General features: G+C 45.1%; 1 protein-coding gene across 4 annotated transcripts in view; it reads left to right on the top strand.

The window, feature by feature from the left end:
- Positions 1 to 20,958, top strand: part of LOC146358247 (keratin, type II cytoskeletal 8-like) — a 23,153-nt gene extending 2,195 nt beyond the window's left edge. For 2 of the 4 annotated variants that reach the window (XM_084806097.1, XM_084806090.1), the window contains 8 exons: positions 7,914 to 8,122; positions 10,018 to 10,078; positions 12,856 to 12,951; positions 13,216 to 13,380; positions 16,977 to 17,102; positions 18,183 to 18,403; positions 19,482 to 19,531; positions 20,697 to 20,958. In XM_084806097.1, coding sequence (XP_084662223.1) covers positions 7,914 to 8,122; positions 10,018 to 10,078; positions 12,856 to 12,951; positions 13,216 to 13,380; positions 16,977 to 17,102; positions 18,183 to 18,403; positions 19,482 to 19,531; positions 20,697 to 20,704 — 936 coding nt within the window. In that variant the 3' untranslated portion in view covers positions 20,705 to 20,958. The remainder of the gene's footprint in view (positions 1 to 7,913; positions 8,123 to 10,017; positions 10,079 to 12,855; positions 12,952 to 13,215; positions 13,381 to 16,976; positions 17,103 to 18,182; positions 18,404 to 19,481; positions 19,532 to 20,696) is intronic. The other 2 variants (XM_084806080.1, XM_084806071.1) reach the window with 1 other exon arrangement.

The following is a 20,958-nucleotide window of genomic DNA, read 5'->3' as shown; positions in this document are numbered from 1 at the left end:
ATGTCACAAAATCACATGCAAACTTTCAAGTTCTTCAGAACTCTTCATCAAGCTAGTTTGGTGATGGTGACCTCATTCAGCCCAAGGGCCAAATTCAGTTTTGGAGAAACTCTTGTGTCAGCGCCACCAATGGTTGGTGGGGCTGAAGGCAAATGGGATGGAGCCAAAGGAAAAAAGAGGGGGCAATCTAAAAAAAAACACTCAGCATGCTGTAGTTTAATGCTCTTGCTGCCAGCATTTAAGCCTTAGGAGAAGCATTTCAACCTTTTAGAATGGGGAAAAAACTGCACAAAAGCCAGGAAACCACAGAATGATTGGCAGTTGGGGGAAAGGCAGGGGGAGGGGGATAGCCCTTGGGGGAACCCAAGCAGGCCGAATTTGGCCCATGGGCCTGAGGTTTACCCTGGGCTAAATGATAAGAAAGTGAGGGGGAAGGAAAAAAAGTTGGGTAATATTGATGCAATTGAGTCTGCGTTTAGTCACAGTCTTAAGATGGAATGTGGGAGGAGGCAGCAGACATTCAAACTGTGCTGTACCAAACAAAGAAACATACAATGGTTGATCTCCAGTTTTTGAAAATATAACATCCGGCTGTTACCCGGATCTGGCTCCATTCTTAGGCAAAACACACAGGTTTCTTGATAGGTGGAAAGCAGAAGTAGAGTGAAACTAAACAGTTTTTATATTAACAAAGCAAGATATAATTTTAGGTGGTGTACTAGATAAATAAATGGCAATAAAAACCAAATTTGGTAGTTTTACCTTGCATTTGAAGGGAAGGGCTGTGGATCAGTGGTAGAGCACATGCTTTGCATGCAAAAGGTCCCAGGTTCAATTCCTGGCATGTCCAGGTAGGGCTGGAATAAACTCATGTGTGAAACCCTGGATTGTTGCTGCCATCCAGTGCAGACAATACTGAGACAGACCAATGATCTGACTTGGTAGAAGGCTTTTTCCTATGTTCCTAAGGGCTCTTTCTCAGATCATCTACTACATATCTTTGAAAAGGAAATTCCAGGAATTGGACCTGGGACCTTCTGTGTGGAAAGCTTGTGCTCTGTTTATATCTAGGGAATGGAGATAGATGCATACTCAAACTCACTTTACACTGACTAGTTCCCACTAATGCATTTTCACATGACTGCCGTATTCACAATCATTATGGGTAAAGACTAGATGGAATTGTTCACCCTTTCAGTCTAAGTTCATGGAAGAAGTAGGGTAGTTGGGACATTAAGCTACCTTATGTTCATGGTCATGACTATAAGAACATAAGAAGAGCCATGCTGGATCAGACAAAGTGTCTAAGCATTCTCTTTACACAGTGGCCAACCAGAGCCTGTGGGAAGCCCACAAACAGAACATGATTGCAGTAGCACCTTCCAACCCATGTTCCCCAGCAACTGGTATACATAGCTGCCTCTGATTCTGGAGGTAGTATACAACCATAATTTTTGTGAACCGCCCAGAGACTTTGGTTATTGGGCGGTATAGAAATGAAATAAATAACTAAACCATCAGGACTAGTAGCCATTGATAGGTTTCTCCTACATGAATTTGACAAACCCCCTTTTAAAGCCATCCAAATCAGTGGCCATCACTACATCTTGTGGTAGCAAATTCCATAGTTTATCTATTAGCTTTTCTACACGAGGCTGTATCTACTTTCAGTTTCATCGCAGAATTGAGATCTGAACGCTACATGATGAGCATTGCGTTTTCACTACCATAACCTTTAGGTGGCACTGCGATATGGCAGAATAGTGCAAATATACACGAGGAAATTGTACTTTCTTTCACTTTCACAATTAAATGCTGCATTTTTCCTGCTCTAAAAAAACCTCACTGACAGTGCTGGTTAGACACAGAAGCAAAGCTGGAGGGTCATGATGTCATCTAAAGAAGCCATAAACAACTGCGTGTAGGGGACAAGTGCACAATAAATGCCTTAAGTAGAAAAGCCCTAAAGAGCTGTGTGAAGAAGTACTTCCATTTATCTGTCCTGAATCTCCCACCAATCAACTTCATGGGATGACCCCATTGGGTTCAAGTATTAGGCGAATGGGAGAAAAATATTTCCCTATCCACTTTCTCCACACCATCCATAATTTTGTACATCCTTATCATGTTTCCCCTTACTCACCTTTGTTCTAAGCTAAGCAGTCCCATATGATAAGGAGGTACTTCTCTGGTATAATATGTGAGAACTTTCTCCAATTTTTCAAACTCAGGCTGGGAGGAGGGGATTTTTAAAATCTTAATCACACTTTTCAGTCTCCCAGTGAATTGGGGAGTGGTTGTAAACTAGTTGTTTACTTAAAAGAAACCTTTAGCTCTTTATCCTGAGACCAGGAAGTAAAACAAGATCTGATGTAATTGTGAATTTTAAGCTGTGAGTGTGCAGGAGCTAAAATAAAAATGAATCTTAACAGCAATGCACTAAAGTTTCCCTGGGAACTGTGCGCATTACTACTATAGTTATAGCAAAGTTCTCAAAAGGGGCTCCACCTACATACACATGCACACACTTTATAAATTAACTATTTGAATCCAATAAGGATTTTCTGCCACAAAAAAGTTCATTATTTAGTGCACATTAATGGGGGGAGAAAGAAAATATTCCGCTACATAACATAAGAGTCATGCTGGATCAGACCATCTAATCCAGCATTCTGTTCCCACAGTGGCCAACCAGGATTGGATTCCTTCCAGTCCAGTTAAATGCTTTATTTCAAAACAAACCAACAAAACACTTCATTTTGAAAATGTGAACTAATTTTTTAAAAGTCAGTTTGACGGTGCATATGCCTTAAATACCTAACAGGAATAACTGAATCCCATCCCAAATTTTCACCTTAAGTTGGAGAAATTATTCTCCCCTTATAGGGAGGCTGTTCTATATCCCTGAACACATTTGTGCTCTTACCTTGTTCTACTCCTTTGGAAATCGTCTATATATATTATGCAGTTTTTCTTTTTGCAGGAGAGGAGCTGCAATCGCACATGATAAGCTTGTGGTTCCCACATTACACACCTCAAGCAAGTAGACCACTTGTGTGAGAAATTTTATCCCTGAAACAGGCCACCAGTGTACTTTTGGAACCAGTAGTGCCATGAGGGATGGATCACAGGGTGCAGGTCCAGGGCCCTGGAGCATGAGAACATAAGAGCCATGCTGGATCAGATTAAAGGCCTATTGTCCAGGATTCTGTTCATACAGTGGCCAGCTAAATGCCCATGAGAAGCCCAAAAGCAGGACAACAGCACCCACCCAGAGGGCCCCCAAAGACCACTGCACAGGCGGAACTGTACCAGTAGCCAAAACTGTAGCCACCCACCACCATTTCAGTGTACTGAACTTCCCCCAAAGTGATGAGAGTGGCAGGGAACTCAGCCCCCTTACTGCTCTGCAGCCCTCATTGGCCCTGTAGCATGAGACTGGCTGAGCTCCCTGCCACTCTTGTCAGTGTGGGTGTTGTTCCATTCACTAAAATGATGACAGGCAGCTAAGGGCTCAGCTTCCATGCTGCTTGCTGACTGGTTCGCTTTCCCCATTGCCCATCCACTCCAACCAGCCACCTGCGTGTTCAGGCCCAAAAGTGTGGTGGCAGTGGTGGGGCAAAGACTGACAGTGGGTAGGAGAAGAGCAGCCCACCGCCCAGCAAAGTGAGGTAAATAAAAAGGGCCACCGTCAAGAGGGCAGCCCAGGTGGAGGGGGCCCTGGAGGCACCGCGTTTGGGGGCCCACAAACCTGGCAGTGCCTGTGTTTGGAACAGACTCCTCTGTGTTCATCTCCTGACATCAACAAGTAGCAGGGCCTGTTTAGACAATTCAAGTAACAAAAAAAACCCTTTCAGTTTAACATGTTATGTTAGTGGTTTTCCATGTTCACTCATGCTCCAAAATGCTGGGAAATTACAGTTGTTCAGGGCCAATCTTTCCTACACTTCCAAGTTTGAGATCAATCTTCTCAGCTGTTTTCTGAGTATAAGCTGCCCACCTAATTGCTGGTTATACAGGTGAGATGAGGTTTGTCTGACTCAGCCTTAAATTAGGGCCATAACAATCAGTAAGATGGTAGAAGAATGATTGTTCTGGACTGTACAGCTTTACTTTAGCAGGCAAGCTATTGTGTGTTTGAATGCACCCCATTGAAACAAAAATCAAACACCTCCCCCTGCATGGAATTGTTGAACTTGCTAATCTCCTATGTACAAGGAATTCTTTAATGGGGGAGCGTTCAAATATGTGCAATCCTTTGCCGCCTGCAGGAGTGCAGTCCAGGAAAAAGCTTTACCATTTCATTCTGCAGATTTTATAAAAGGTCCACAGAAGTTAACAATAGCATTTTATTAATTGTACACCATGTGCTCATAACCAGCACAATGAGGTACGTGCTTCTCCCCCCTGTGCATACAGCTTCCCAACACAAGTCCATCATCTGAAGAGACATTTCACAAGGTATTTCAGGTAATGTAGGATTTCCACACCAGTGAGGGATGCCTTATACAATTTACAAAGATGAAAATGCTGCATGCATTAATAATTGTGTAGAAGTGGGAATCTTTCACCACTGCATAACAAGCTGTACCTGCCAACATTCCCTGTTCTGCCTAGCTGTTACAGATGCAGACGCTCTGTCTTCTCTGTTTCTGATTATCCTACACATGATGCACTTGTGTTGGGAACTTGCAGGCAATTACTTCTCCCCACTGTAGTATGCACAGCAATAGACATATCTGAGAGTGTGTCGCATAGTTTATACATTGGATTAACACAAAATCTCACCATGTAAGTCAGCCCTCTGCATGTTTTAGGCTCCCACTCCATGCTGGTTGTGGGTGATGGGAGTTGTAGTCCATCACATCCGAAGGGCGCTTGGTTGGGGAGGGCTGATATAAATTAATGCAGAATTTTTCTAAGGTACAAAGCAGCATTCAAAAGCTGTTTCAGGGACAGCCCTAAGCATGGTTTCTGAAACGACCCCTACTTTGGGTGGGTGTGGACACCCTACAACTAATCTCCCAGGTGTTTGGAGTCCCCAGCTATGGCCAACGGATGGCATATTTTAATTAAAGTATAGGTGATGCAAGACAGTTAAATTATGACTTCATCCCACTTCTGCTTAAATGTGCAGAAGAATTAAATATAGAGGTTTTATGCCCCCTGGTGGAATAATTGTGTCACTCTGGCTTTCAGTGAAGGTTTGAAGAATGATACACCACACAACCTCCCCTGATCTAAAATCTTGGATCAGAAGGGGTGGGGGAAGTGCAGTGATCTCCACACTAACCAAAGTGTCTTAGGGTTGGATCCAGATTTATTCAATGGGAGTAGACCCACTGAAATCAGTAGGGCTTGTTAGTCATGACCAACTTGTCCCATTGATTTCAATGGGTTTACTCTAAGTTTGACTGAATCTGGATCCAGTCCCCGATCTTCTGCAAAGTTTTCTGCTTCCAAATGAGAGGCTGGAGACAGGGACTGCAAAGGGGAGAAGATCTCTGTAAACCCCAGTCTCAGATTGTGTGTGAGGCGGGGGGCGGGGGGCGGGAAGAGATGCAAGAAATCCATTCTGAAGTATTACTACAACCACAAACCACATGGCAGGGGAAACATTCTGAATTAGGGTTAGAACACAGACAGTATTCTATCAATCCTTTTTTATACACCTGTGATCACAAGGCCAGCCTTACCATGAAGCAGTGAGTAATGCTCATTTCAGATTATGGCAAATGCCAGGTGATGCATCTCCTCCTTTTGACATCATTAAGGAAATGAACTACAGATCTGGATGGCGCAATCATATTTCCACTGGGTGTGAAAATCACGAAGACCCAACACTGTAAGATAGGGGTGGACTACTTGTACCCCTCCAGGTGTTTTGGCCTACAACTCCCATGATCCTTCACCATTGGCTGTGCTGGTTAGGGCTGATGGGAATTGTAGGCCAAAACATCTGGAGGGCCACAAGTTGCCCACCCCTGCTGTTAGATGAGACCTACTAATATGACAGCTGAACACCTGTTGCCTCTGTTCTTGCTCTACCGGAGTTGAAGCAATGGAGGGTTATCATCACCTTCCAAGACTGAGGAGAGGAGGGCAGCAGCTACAAGAAAATAGGGACATCACCAGGCAAATCCAGAGAGTATCTCATCCTTGTAAACACTGCATGCCAGTGTTTGCTTTACACTGGACTTGCAAGCAAGTTTCTCAGGCTGGACATACTAAAACAAAGGACAGAAAATGGCCATTAGATGCATTGGTTCCTTCTAAATGGCCCTAAGAATGTGCTGAATTTTGAACGGCCATTGGAATGCATTCAACCCAGAGTGACTAGTTACTTACATAGAGAAGTTAAGGGACTGTCCACAAATGGCCAAACAGAAGCATTGTCTGTCCAAATGGCAGTGGGGTAGTGGTAAAATCTGAAATGCAGAATCTCCATCGTGGTAGTTTGTCCACACAGAGACAGAACTGCAGTACATAGCATAAAATCCCATTTATTAGGATCAACGTGACTACAACCTGATGCATAGTTACCCAGGAGTAAGCTCCATTGAACTTGGCAGTGCTCACTTCTGATGGGAGTGGATAGGTTTAATCTGTAAAACACGTTGAGCTTTAACAAAAGGTCTACGGCTGGCTGAAATTAGAGCTTTTCCTTAGAAAAGCAAACAATCTGGCCAAGAACTGCTTCCATTTAAACTGCTCATGTGAAGTAAGAAGCTCATCAAAGAAAAGAGTACAGCCTCTGCTTGATTATTTTCCTCATTCTCTGAGTTTTCCTGTCTAAAGAAAAGCAAAGGTAGCCATGCTTGCCTTAAGAAAAATTTCAAAGCCCATATTAGCGTAGAACCTTAATAAAGCCAACTCAAAGGTTACAAAAATGTGCACATGTTCAAGATCTCCAGATCTCTTCATCAGGCAATATACTACAAAAGGGTGGTTTGTCAGGGGATGTGGGGGTGTCAGGAGCTGACTTGATGTTGAAGTCATGATGTCTGCATAGTCACTCTTAAGACGATATGGTAAAGGAGAGTTCACAGACATTCACACTGGGCTCTGTCAGGTAATGTGATCATTTCAGTGCCTCTAGGCCCACTGGGAACAAGACTGTAGCAGACAATTGTTGATCCTCCATTTTTGAAAATATAAAGTCCACCTGTTAACTCAGAAACAGCTCTATCCCAGGCGAACCAGACAGGTCACTGGAAAACAGAACTAGAGAGAAACTAGGCAGTCTTTATACTAATAAAGCTGGAGATCATTTTAGATGCTGTACTACAGGGGTGGGCAACTTTGGGGGCCCTGCAGGCCACTTTCCACTCCCAGACCCGACTGCGGGCCACACACCTGCAGTTGCTGTTGTGCCACCCCAAATTGCCAACATGTGGTGGCAAACTGGTACATATAATTAAAAAGGACAAATTTACTTGAGAACAAATGGCTTTGTCCTTGCCATGCCACCGAATTCCAGCAGCACAGTGGTGACAGGGGCCATACAAGAGGACGGGGGGGGGGGCTGTATGTTGCCCACCCCTGCTGTACTAGGTAAAAGGAAGTCAATAGATGCCAAATTCAGTTCCTTTCCATAGTAGCTGGAGGGGATGAACCCTCAGATAATTTCCTGTATGTTAATCTGTCACAAACAAGAGCACAACTTGAAAGGCCTTGTTATCCCCTCATTCATTTGCCAGAGCAAAGTGGGTATAATTACCCTGGTCATCTGGCAGCTGATGTGACTGCTCCTGCTCTGAGAAAGGCCCCTTCCACCACATCATAGCCAAAAGGCCACCAGAAAGCATTAGGGTGGGATGGGATCCTGTGCCCTGAGCAAAGCTTCTGAGGGCCGCCTCCCTGTCCTAGTTTTCCCCTTTTATCATGTATTTTCTTCTTCTCCACCCTCCAAGGTGCGTAAGCTCGAGCAGCAGAACAAAGTGCTGGAGACGCAGCTGAAGCTTCTCAAGGGCAAAGACCAGTACAAGTCCAATGTGGGGCGTATCATGGCAGCCCATAGCCAGCCCCTTAAGCAGCAAATTGATGCCCTGAATCAGGACAAGATAAAGTTGAAAAATGAGCTGGACCACACACAGGCCCTTCTGGAAGAACTGAAGAACAGGTGGGTTTGTGGGGAGCAGACTAGATGAGATAGTAAGAGTTCCACTATCAGTTCTTCTCTCTCTTTTTTTCATGGGTGGTGGGAGGGAGGAATCAGATCGGGGCTGTGGTCTGGAGAGGGGGAAATTTCCCCCATGTGATTTTCCTGATCTACATTGCCCCTCCCCCCTGCACCGCTGAGGCTGCTCTTTGTCCTATGCATGAGAATCTACAGATACTTGGTATAATATGCACTGTGAGAATCCAGGAAGGGGTTCTATCCAAGAGTGTGTAAAAATGTTTGTTGTTGTTGTTCAGTCGTTAAGTCGTGTCCGACTCTTCGTGACCCCAGGGACCATAGCACGCTGGGCCTTCCTATTCTCTGCTCTCTCCCAGAGTGTGCTCAACTTCATATTCATTGCATCGGTGATGCTATGTAGCCATCTCATCCTCTGCCGTCCCCTTCTCCTTTTGCCTTCAATCTTTCCCAGCATCAGGGTCTTTTCCAGGGAGTTTTCTCTTCACATTTGGTGGCCAAAATATCTGAGCTTCAGCTTCAGGATCAGCTTCCAATGAACACTCAGGCTTGATTTCCTTTAGGATGGACTGATTTGACCTCCTTGCAGTCCAGGGGACTCGTAAGAGTCTTCTCCAGCACCACAGTTCAAAAGCATCCATTCTTCGGCGCTCAGCCTTCCTTATAATCCAGCTCTCACAGCCATACGTTGCTACTGGGAAAACCATAGCTTTGATTATACAAACCTTTGTCGGCAAGGTGATGTCTCTGCTTCTTACTATGCTGTCTAGGTTTGCCACAGCTTTCCTCCCAAGGAGCAAGCGTCTTTTAATTTCATGGCTACAATCACTGTCTGCGGTGATCTTGGAGCCCAAGAAAGTAAAATCTGTCACTGCTTCCATTTCTTCCCCTTCTATATGCCAGGAAGTGATGTGGCCAGATGCCATGATCTGAGTTTTTTTTAATGTTGAGTTTCAAACCAGCTTTTGCACTCTCCTCTTTCACCCTCAACGAGAGGCTCTTTAGATCCTCTTTAGATCCTCTTTGCTTTCTGCCATTAGGGTAGTATCGTCTGCGTATCTGAGGTTGTTGATAATTCTCCCGGCAATCTTAATTCTGACCTGTGATTCATCCAACCCGGCGTTTCTCATGATGTACTCTGCATATAAGTTAAATAAGCAGAGTGACAATATGCAGCCTTGTCGTACTCCTTTCCCGATTTTGAACCTGGTAGCCCATGCCATAGGAGGACATCCTTTCACAACCTGGTGTGCCTCCAGAAGTTTTGGCCTTCAACTCCCATGAGTCCAGCCAACATGGCCAATGGTCAGGAATGCTGGGAGTTGTAGTTCAAAACTGCTGGAGGGCATCAGGTTAGGGAAGGCTTTCATAGGTGGTTCCTCTAGCTACACAAAGTCAGAACATCCTTTGTGGCCACCCCAAACCCTTCAGTTGGAGACAAAGGCATATAGTACCCTTCCTCCTATCTTGCCTTAGCTGATTTCTGATGCTGCATGGTGCAGCCACTAAATTCCCACTTCAAATATTATTGACAGAATTTTTTAGTTTGTAGGCCCCTCCTAATGGATCTTTTCTAATACTTATGTATTTAAAATGATGTAAGATGGGAAAGTAGCACTGCCACGTATGGACACTTATGGAGAATCATACCTGGGGGTGTGGTGCTTCCAAGTGGAGATGTTATGTGCACGACAAACAAAAAGCAACAAGCAGATGCTACAGACATTGTGGAGGCTGGAGGGGAAGCCTGGAAAGGAGGAGGTTGGGTAAACAGTACATAGACATTGAGTCTAATTACTTCATTTGCCAATCAGGCTGTTATTGGTGAGGTATTCCCCATTGCATCTCACAGATACCATCTCCTCTCTCTGACCTTTTAGGTATGAAGATGAAATCAACCGGCGTAACCAACTGGAAAATGAATTTGTGGTGACCAAGAAGGTGGGTCCCAGAGGTGAAAGAAGTGTTGATGTCTAAAAGAATGGGTCGGGCATGGGGTTCCCGCAATGACCTGTAGAAAGCTGTCTTCCTCTCCCCTGCAACTCCAGGTGGTCTATTGATCAGATGTCCCTCCTGCTGCTGTGGAGGTTCAAACTGCTCCCAGCTTTTGCTTGCTTCTCCATCTTCAAAACTCCTACTTTGCCTACTTAATGTTTCTCCTTTTCTATCCAACACAACTGGTAGCTGAACAGAAGCCTGAGTTATTCCATATTTCACTGGGAAATAGGAGAGGGCAATAGCTCAGTGGCAGAGCACCTGCTTTGCAAGCAGAAGGTCCCAAGTTCAATCCCAGCATCTCTTGGTAGGGCTGGAAAAACTCCTGCCTCAAACCATAAAGAGCAGCTGCCAGCCAGTGTCAACAGTACTGGCCTAGATAGACCAATGAATGGTCTGACTCAATATAAAGTAGCTTCCTATGTATGTAACTTCACTGCAGCTGGTTAAACATGTGTGCCTCTTCTAGACCATTATTGTCCTCGTCCAGAAGGTGCACATATGCTACGTACAGCCTGGTTTGTGAGGCTTCTTGATCAGCTATCTCTGTAGTGAGGGTAGAGTGGCCACTCACCAAAAAAGGAGGACAAAATAGCACATATTTGCATAAAATTTGCATGTACTAATTTGTATGTATGTATAAAACTGATTGCTATAATTTTAAATAGAAACACAATACATCTCACCATACTGGGGAACACCCTGTGACCTGTATGCCTGCTGATCAGTCTGCTCTCCAGGTGCCAGCTGTTGATGGGCAACCTCAAAGCCCTTGTTCTTATGCCACTTTATCTTTAGACTGGGCTTGGAATGGAAAGTCCTTCAAATAGAGGACTGTCCTCTGTAAAGTAGGACACATGGCCACCCTAAGTGAGGGGCAGATAAGACGTACTGTCGCTATTCTTTTTCCTTCCTCCAAGCCCCAAGAGAGAATGCATATGTTTGCTCGGGATTAAAGACAGTGCTTTGCTGTTATGTCTACATAGTTAAACTATGCAATTTGCTACCACAAAATGTAGTGGTGGCCACCAATTTGGATGGCTTTAAAAAGGGATTAGACAAATTCCTGGAGGAGAAGGCTATAAAGGGCTACTAGTCCTGATGGCTCTATGCTACCTCCAGTACCAGAGGCTGTATGCCTTGTACACCAGTTGCTGGGAAACATGGGCTGGAGGGTGCTGTTGCACTTGTGTCCTGCTTGTGGGTTACCCGCAGGCAGCTGGTTGTCCAATGTGTGAGCAGAATGCTGGATGAGATGGACCCTTGGCCTGATCCAGCATGGCTCTTCTTAATGTTCTTATGTTCATAGAAAGATGGTCCATGCTGTCCAAGAAAGGTATACCATATCATAGGCCATGTGGTTCGCATGTCCGGGAAAGTGTGGAAACATACATTCAGGAAGCCCTACCCACTCATCCTCCTGACCTAATACAGTACTACAATGCACAGGCTAGCTTTGCATGTCCTCCCTCTGTGAGGAGTGGGCTATATCTGTACTGACCCCATCATTCCCTCAAGTCCTCTGCACAGATTATGGGAGGATCTCCATAGGACATGCCTGAATATTGTAGGCTTTGAGGGGCTGGTTGCACTGAATCAATACCTTGTAAACCTCCGTGGAGATGTCAGGAATGAATCTGAGCGTATGAAGATATCTAACAGCTCAGATTCAGAATGGGAACAGCTAGAACAGGGGGAGGCTCTCTCCCTAGCGAGCTCAGATATGGCAAGGCCTTCTTCCCAAGAACTTGGCACACAGATGGCTCGGCCTGAAGAGCCCCCACTTTCCTCCTCCATGAGAATCCAGGTCTCGGCGGGAGGAGGAGAGTGAAGGGTGTGACTTGAGGGATGCTAGGGTCCATCAAAGAGTGAAGTGGGAAAAGTTAGAGGAAGAGCTCAGACGCTCCTCCAGGTTGGCTACGTGTGATAGCCTATGTAGGAGGGAGCCACTATAAGGGAGGGGCATCCCCCCTAAGCTAGTCTGGCTAAGAAGTTCTTGTTCAAACTGCTGGCAACTTCTCTCACTTCCACTTTGGCTCTTCTATTGATATTCATAATTGTGTGGCATATCTGTTTCCTTTGTAGCCTGAGAGTTTCCTAGAATTTGTATTAGTAAGGAACCTGGTCCTTAACCAATAAAGTAGTGAGCCTGAAGCCTGGTATCCTGGAGTGTGTTGATTGCGAAGGCAGAGGACGAAGGAACATGACAGGTGCACAATATCTATTGCAGGGGTGCAGAACCTCAGGCCTGGGGGCCAAATTTGGCTCTGTAGGGTTCCCCGGATGCCACACCTAATTTGGTGGTTTCCCAGCTTTTATGCAGCTTTTTCCACCATTCTAAAACATTGAAATGCCTCTCCTAAGCTAAAATATGCTGTTACTTTTGGCCCATTCCTTTTGCCTTCAGCCCCACCTATCACTGGAATGCAGCCCCCAAGAGCTTCTCTGAAATGGAATTCTGCCCTCAGGCTGAAAGAGGTTCAACAGCCCTGATCTATTAAGATTCAAGGCACTATCCCATGCATATTTAGACAAAAAGAAGTCCTACAACTCCCAGCATTCTCCAGCCAACATGGCTGGCTGGGGAATGTTGAGAGTTTTAGGTCTTTTTTATGTCTAAACATGCATGGGATAGTGCCCTCAAGCAATGTGGTGGGCATTACATGGAGAATCCCATCCTGGCTCCAGCATGGGGTCCGATGACAACTTCTCTCCCATGACAGGACCTGGATGACATCTACTTGCGGAAAGTGGATGTTGAATCCAAGCTGGAAGGCATCTACAATGAAATCAAATACCTCAAGCAGCTCTTTCAAGAGGTGGGTGCCAAGTGGGGCAGGAGTTGAAGGATGTGTTTGCTATAGGTGGCAGTGGGAGTGAGGCGGGGAGCAGGGGGGGATTTTGGTCCCTGACCTCCATTTCTCAGTTGGTGGCCCCTTGGAGAAGCATTGAGAGAAGAAAAGACAATGCAAGGATTTGGCATAAGAAGGACCTGGATTCTGCTCTCTTACCATGTTTCCCAGCTGAGCTGGCCTGCAATTCCAAATTCTCCTGCAATATAGCAATTATTCTTTCCCCACCAGGAGATCCAGGGGTTGCAATCTCAGATCCAAAATACAATGGTCACTGTGGAGATGGACAACAACCGGGAGTTGGAGATGAAGCACATAATTGATGAGGTGAAGGAGCAGTACCAGGCCATGGCTGCCAAAAGCCGGGATGAGGCTGAACAATGGTACAAGAACAAGGTGAGAGGGGTACATTTCTATCATTCCATGGTATATCCAAAAAACAAGCAACAGTACCAATAGGGATCAGAAAAAAACAGCTGTAAGGCTGGAAACCAAAATAAAAAAAGGAACAGCTGCAGTAACTGAATTCCCTACGTGTTTCCACACGGGTCTTTATCAAGGGAAAAACTCTTAGAGACTTTTTACTTCTTACTTTTGGAAGAAGTAAGGGAGAGGAAATCCTCCAGAAAAGCCTCTAAGGCAGCAATCCTATTACCTGCTTTTCCAGGAACCAACCTTGGAGCCCACACTCCGAGGTCAGTTCCCGGAGAACTGACCTCCCACACTGCCTCACAGGCAATGCAGAAAAGCCCCATGAGCCATGCTCGCAAGGGGAGTGCAGAGCGGCCAAAACGGGGCATTCCAGGGAGCATTCCGGGGCGGGGAGGACAGAAATGCCTGTGCAACACATCCTATGTGTCGTCTGGCATCCTCCTCCCCTGCTCTGCCCTCCTGCAGCTAGGCAGCTGAAATTGGCTGTCTAGCTGCAAATGCAGGGCAGGAGAAGTGTGGAAGGAACTATCGCCTCTGTGCTTGTCCTGCCCTGCATTGGATAGGCGGTTGCCTCCGAGTTCACGGCGGCCACCTATCTGCATAGGATTGCACCCTAAGGGTTTTTCCCTTGTTAAAGATCCGTGTCAAAACACACAGAATTAGGAATTTCAGTTGGTGCAGCTGTACATTTTTTAATTTTGATTTCCAGCCTTACAGCTGTTTATTCTGATCCCTATTGGTACTGTTGTACATTTCTATCACCCTGTGTTCATCTCATGGCAGTGCATTCCATGTGCATGCAGGTGCATGTACAAACATATGCAGAAGTATATGTGCATACTTGAACACTGGTGGCAGGTCCCCCGTTTGGCTCCCTTTCTGATAACAGTCTCTGGGATATAAAACTGAACAGTCTAACCTGCTAACATCAACTAGGACAAGATTAAAAATAAGCAGTTTCATTTCAAGTCCAAATAAACAGGACACTCAGGTACTGGAAATAAAGGAAAGGAATCTAATACTGCTGTGCAACTCAGTGGGATCTAGAAAAGTACCTACAGGATTAGCAAGGCCACTGAAAAGCAGAAAACTATAGAGGTCTGTTTGGACAAAGCTGCTCTAATCCCCTAGTAAAGCTGGACCAACTTCTATAATTTCAGGAGCAAATCTATCCTCCCAATAGCAGTCTGAGAGCCAGAAGTGAATACTGCAGCACAATCTGAGCCCTTCATCAGCAGTCAGGCATTGCCTAGCTGAAAAATGCTCACAGTGGTAAACCACCTTCTCTCAAGCATGGCTGAACCGTATGGCTTAGATTCAAAGGTATCTTGTGCCAGCAGAAAGGTGATTCCACCTGTGGAAGGCAGCCTCTTCAAATTCTAATTCCCTCATCCTGTGGCACCCTGATGCGCATCCCTAAGCCATTCCAGAGGGCCCCTCGGCCCTCAGAAGCAGCTTTTCCATGGCACAGGGGGATGTAGTGGAGAGAAGGAGCCAGGAAAAGCCCATGCAGGAGTAGACTTCGGCTTGCGTTTCTTTGGATTCATTGCTACATATGCACACCAAAGGTGCCATTTTTAAGCGTAAAACATCTGTATCTCTGACTCCAAAAACTTTTAATCAAATTATTACCATGTCTTTTTAAAAGAACAAAACAAAACTTCAGTTTAGATTTAGAAAGTTTTAAATTTTATAGATCAATACTTGTACCAAACCCCGCCATAGATATCTAACTAATAGTGCAATCCTAGACATACCTACTCAAAAGTAAGTACTATTGAGTTCATAGGGATTACTCTTATGTAAATGGGTATAGGACTGCAGCCTTACAGGGGGAGCTCTGCAATATCCTATGGTCCCTGGGATGTTCTCCCCGCGACCATAGGATTGCTGTAGATGTTTTGGCCTACAAATTCCAAGATCCTTCCCCACTGGCTATGCTGGCTAGGGCTGGTGGGAGTTGTAGGCCAAACCATCTGGTGGGCCACAAGTTGCCCACCCCTGATTTATTACATAATATTATTATAATGTTCATAGCTTTTTAAACAAATTAATAATGTTTAACACATCTTCAAAGTACCAATCTCTGTCAATATCAGTATGCATATTCTGATTATGTCTATTCCACTATATATTTTTAAAAGGTTCAAACGTTCATAATATGCTCTAACTTCATTAGCTTTCCTCCTACTATCACAGAACCTAACCAGTTGTGGAAGCTTGACCATGTACAGTGTATCCCAATCGTTGTTAACCACACCTCTAAACAAGAGCCTTCATGACCTTTCCAGTTCTTTACAATTTCTACTGTAGCTGTTAAAATTACAGTATTAACCACCTCTTGCTGTTTTACATGGACAGCATGTAAACCCCGCAGGATCCATACTGAGGATATAACATCAGCTACTGCTTTCCAAAAATCCTAAATGTTTTTACTGCTCCATCACATATGAATATAATCTACTCTAAAATTTACATATCCTACATCTAATATCCCTGTATTAAATTTACTAATCTTTTTTGTGTATGATATTGGTCATAAAGGACTTGGAAACGGTTGTTCCTTCAATCCAGTAGATACAACTACTTTTATTAATAGACCATTCCAAATGCATTTCCCCACCATGAATTTTTTATAAGGAAAAAGGGTTTTAACTGGGGATATATCTGAACTTATCTGATGTTTAACTTGTTGCCAATTCAATAACAGCAATTTTCTTACTAACTGATACTAACTGATTCTTACTAGTATTTCCTGGCCAGTATCTCTTTCTGTGCCCGTTTGCTCCCCCAAAACAAGTTCCCATGGCCAGTAAATGCAGTGCTAAATAGCATATCAATATGTGGAGCGTTCACCTGCTCTCCATTTTCTATATATATTCTTTGGTTATGAATGTCTATAAATTATTTGAATACTCTTTCCTATTGCATATGTAGATGTTTGAATATGCATAGGTCTAGTTAAGAAAATAACTGCAGATCAAGATTTACCTCTTTGAAGTGGTGAAGGTAAGTTAAGATTAGTCCATCCCTCATATCTAATTTCACATTACTAATCAAAGTAGTACAATTTAAATTTGACAGCTCTCTTTATGTCTGGTAACAATTTAAACCCAAATATTTTGTTTCTTTTCTCCATATAGCAGAAACTGTTAACATGTTTTATCATGAACACTTAGTGCTAATCATTCCAATTTCATTTTATTCCATAAATATTCAATTATCTGACAGTTGTTCTGAATAATTTTTAAAGACAATCCACAGGGTCCCCCTAATGTGAGACAGAGAGAGATTTTACCACATTTTAATTAAAAATTGGGAGGCCCTCTGCGGGCCAGATATGGCTGATGGGCATGCCCTAATAGGTCTGACAGCATCACAACTGAAATGTTTTCCAGAGGGGTGGCCACGTTAGCCTGTTGCAGCAAAAACGACCAAATTTATTATGGCATAAGTTATCGTGGACACTATCTACTTCGTCAGATGCATCTTACCCTGGTGTTCTTTGCATCTTGCACTGGTGACTGCAAGGTCTCCTGATTCTCTTCCTGACCTTCCAGTTTGATGACATGGCAAGGCAGACCCAGAAGCACCATGAGGAGCTGAAAGGCATCAAGGGGCAAATTGCCGAGCTGACTCGCTATGCCCAGCGTGTTAATGGGGAGATCGAGGCCTTGAAAAACCAGGTGAGCTGCCTGCCTCTGGACAGACAAGAAAGTCTCATCCAAAATATTGGTGAAAGTTGGAAGTGTCTAGTAATGGGGAAAATGCTACACTAGGGGTGGGCAACCTGTAGCCTTCAGCCTACCTTCATGGGGCCCTCGGCCTAATTTCAAACGCCCTCTGTGTGTGGTCAGTTCAGACCCCTGGCAAAGAGCCATCTAATTTCAAACGCCCTCTGTGTGTGGTCAGTTCAGACCCCTGGCAAAGAGCCATCTGTCTCTTCCCTGGCAGCTTGCTAGGCAGGAAGGAGGGGGGGGGAGAAAAAAGGGGGTGACAGAAAGAGAACAGGGGTGACCCACCCACTTTTGGCTATGGCCCCGCCCATCACTTGCTTTGATCCTGCTCACTGCTAACATGAGGCCCCCAGACAGATTACCTATGAGGAAATGCGGCCCTTGACAGAAAAAAGGTTTCCTACCCCTGTACTAAGGAGTCTTAATGGACCCATAACCCATTCTGTATACACCCCCTTTGGTCGTAGTTCACAAGTAGATTCTAGCCTCGCTCTGACTTGCCTGGTTACCAGTATTGTCATTTTTATTTTTTTAAAGAAGTGTCTCACCGGCAAGAGGCAGAGAAAGAGGTCATGGCGGTGCGGGGCAGGCTTCACGGAGCTGCCAACTTTAAAACTATCTCTACTCCACATAGACCACTAGGTGGAAACTGAAGCCTAGAAGGCCTTCATCTCTTTCCAAATACTGACTTCTCTTCAGGGGGATTCTGCAGCTTCCTAAATTGGAGGAGCTGAAGGAATCTTGCCCCAAAACTGTGGAGTAGAGGAAAGACTCGTTTTCCTCAAACCTTCCCCAGACTCTTCCATTCAAAATGGCAGTTGGGGAAAGGAAACAGATCAGCCACAGCCATGTTGGGGCCACTCTGTAGCTCAAAAACAGGCAGGGTCTTTCCCATATTGCTTCAGCGCGAGGCAAGCCTTTTGCTATGGGCCCCAGCTTCCTCCTATTAGCTGCTGTGGGCTTTCCACGGGCTTCCCACCAGGGTGAGACAAAATGCCCAGCCCATAGCTCCTTTCTCCTCCTACCCAGCGAGCCAATCTGGAGAATGCCGTAGCATTGGCTGAAGAGCAAGGGGAGCAAGCTGTGCAAAGTGCCAAGGGCAGCATCCAAGACTTGGAAGAGGCACTGAGACGGGCCAAGCATGACATGGCCGGCAAGGTGCGAGAATACCAAGAGCTGATGAACATTAAGCTGGCCCTCGATATGGAAATCGCCACTTACAGGAAACTGCTGGAAGGAGAAGAAAACCGGTAAACAAGGTTTTAACCCTGGTTGACTTCACCATGCATGGGTGCTGGAGGTTTTATGAATCAGTTGCTCTCTGCCATGCCATCTAGGGTGGCCCCCCAGATGTCTGGGACTACAGTTCCCATAATCCCAAGCTATTGGCCATGCTGGCTGGGCCTGATGGGAGTTGTAATCTAAAACATCTGGAGGGCATGATCTAGGCAACCTGGGAAGGGCCATCATTGGGGGGCAGGCGGAAGTTGTTCCTGTGTGACCCTCCTATACTATATCACGTATCAGGCTGCAGTTATATGAATGGAACAACTGCAATAGAGGCAGGAAAAGCAAAGGACCTGAGTGTGAAAGAGCGCTTTGCAGTTGGACAGGGGAGAACTCACAAGGGGCTTGAACTCTGGCTATATCAGACTACGGTGTGGATTCTGATTGTTGTATAAAGAGCAACATATTAGGAACTTAGGAAGCTGCCTTATACAAAATCAGATCATTGGTCCATCTAGCCCATTATACCTACTGGCGGCAGCTCTCCAGGGTTTCAGACAGGGTTTTTTTTCCCAGCCCTACCTGCAGATGCCAGGGAACGAACCTGGGACCTTTGGAATACAAAACAGGTGCTCTACCACTGAGCTATGGCACTTCTTCAAAAGGAACAGGGCTGTCCCTTTTAAGAGCTTTGAGGAAGACAGTTAGGTGATGGTGAAAAGTTCTATTTCTTGAATGTTGCTTTGCATCAAAGGTTCTAAAGGGACAGAAGGGAAAAGGGAGGAAGGAGACCTCCAGAACCACAGGAGAGAAAAGTAGCCTCTTGTGCACTTTGGAGGTTTCCTTCCTTCCTTCCAGTTATTGGTGCCTTTCTGCTCTTTCTTTCTTGCTCCTAAAGGGACAGAAACCTTGTTCTTTTTGGAACGTGAGCAACCTACGCTGGTGGGGAACCATCAGAACATAGTGCAGGGAGGGGTGGGGAGAAGTAGAAGGCATTGGAGCACACTTGGGGCTGTGCAGGTACCTCCACTAATGGATAGTCCACTGCTTTGAATTCCTTCATACACACTCAAACTCTACATGATGCTTTTCTCTTCTCAGGATGGTTGGTCAAACTCCAAGTCATCAGTTCAGTGCTATTGACAAATTAGGTGAGTCTATTTCTTGCTCTGACTGGTGCATGGGGTTCTATCTGTTATAAAGCCCAGTTACTCTGGTAACTCCATCAAACTATCACATTAACCCTCCTCCTCTGGAGGTTTCTGGTAACGTTGTGGATACATCCTTCCCACGCTGGTTCCCTTTGAGCCTTTCTCCACTTCCTGGGCCTCCTCACCATCCATCTGAGCACGTTCTGACAAAAGCATAAACAAACTGACACCCCAAAGTTTTCCTCAAACTTCTCCTTTGCTAATCACACATCTCTGCATTTTTAAAAAAATATTTCTTGCATATTTGTTACCTGTATTGGATGCTCAATGACATTTGATTTTAATATTTGATAACTGGCAGCCTGCAACTGATTACGGTATTTGATCCTTGACATGCAATAGTGTTTAGCATTCGACAGGACTGATAAGTGATGCATAATGGTATGTCAGTGGCTTTTAAGCATTATACATTCAGGGAACGCTTTCCGTCATGTGCACCTGCCATGGCACCCCTGCATATTGCAGAGAAATTCAGGGCTGCTCTTGCGACTGCCCTTTGCTGACTCTTTGTTTCTGCATGTAACTGTCTAAGAAGGCTAAGTCTCAGGATTGGCACAAGGGTGCTAAACCCATTCCCAAGATTACATTCCACGTTACATTGCTGCAAAATGAAAGTCCTTTTAATCCAATTCTCCTCCTCCTCCTCCCTCTCTCTTTCTGTCCTTGGGTAAGTGCTCACTCCCTGCACAGTCCATTAAAGATGACAAGTGAAGAGCAGCATACGTTCTAGACCAGCCTTCCCAATGCTGGCTGGGAATGATGGAAGTTGCAGTCCAACACATCTGGAGGGCACCAGCCTGCTCTAGACCTTTTTGTGGGCATTTGTGTTTAATATCTTTGTTCCATCAAGGAGCCTCTGTCTGTGTAAAACATCACCCTATCAGATCTGGTTCAGTGTCTGTGTCTGGCCTGGTTCTCTCTCAGCAGATTCATGTAAATCACTTGCTTAGTGCAAATGGCCAGTTAGCATTCTGACTCCTGGATGATATCTGTCTGCTGCTTACTTGGAAGGATTCTCTGGTCTCCTCTTCTTTCTCGAATCACTTTGGGGAGCCAATCAATAGCCTCTTTCTTAAAGTCATCCTTCTCTGATCTCTTGACCCAGATTTCTAAACCCATCCATTGCTTATGCAGCTGGGCTTCTGACACAGGAGATGGCGTTACCCTCCCACAACGGGGCCGCCAGGACTTCCTTTACCAGCCACAGCTCCCTGAAGAGGCCATTGCTGATCAAAACCATTGAGACCAAGGATGGGAAGATCCTTTCTGAGGCCAGTCACTTCTCGGACAAGTAGCTGACGCAGAACAAGCCAAAGGGCCAGTCAGGCTTGAATGCTTAAAAATAAAGGATTGTTTAAAACCCCCTA

Source organism: Heloderma suspectum, chromosome 1 (genome assembly GCF_057233095.1).
Source record: "Heloderma suspectum isolate Gila_16-S chromosome 1, 16-S_ref, whole genome shotgun sequence".
NCBI lineage: Eukaryota > Metazoa > Chordata > Lepidosauria > Squamata > Helodermatidae > Heloderma > Heloderma suspectum.
The sequence above is the reverse complement of the archived record's forward strand: the minus strand, read 5'-3'. Positions and strand labels throughout refer to the sequence as shown.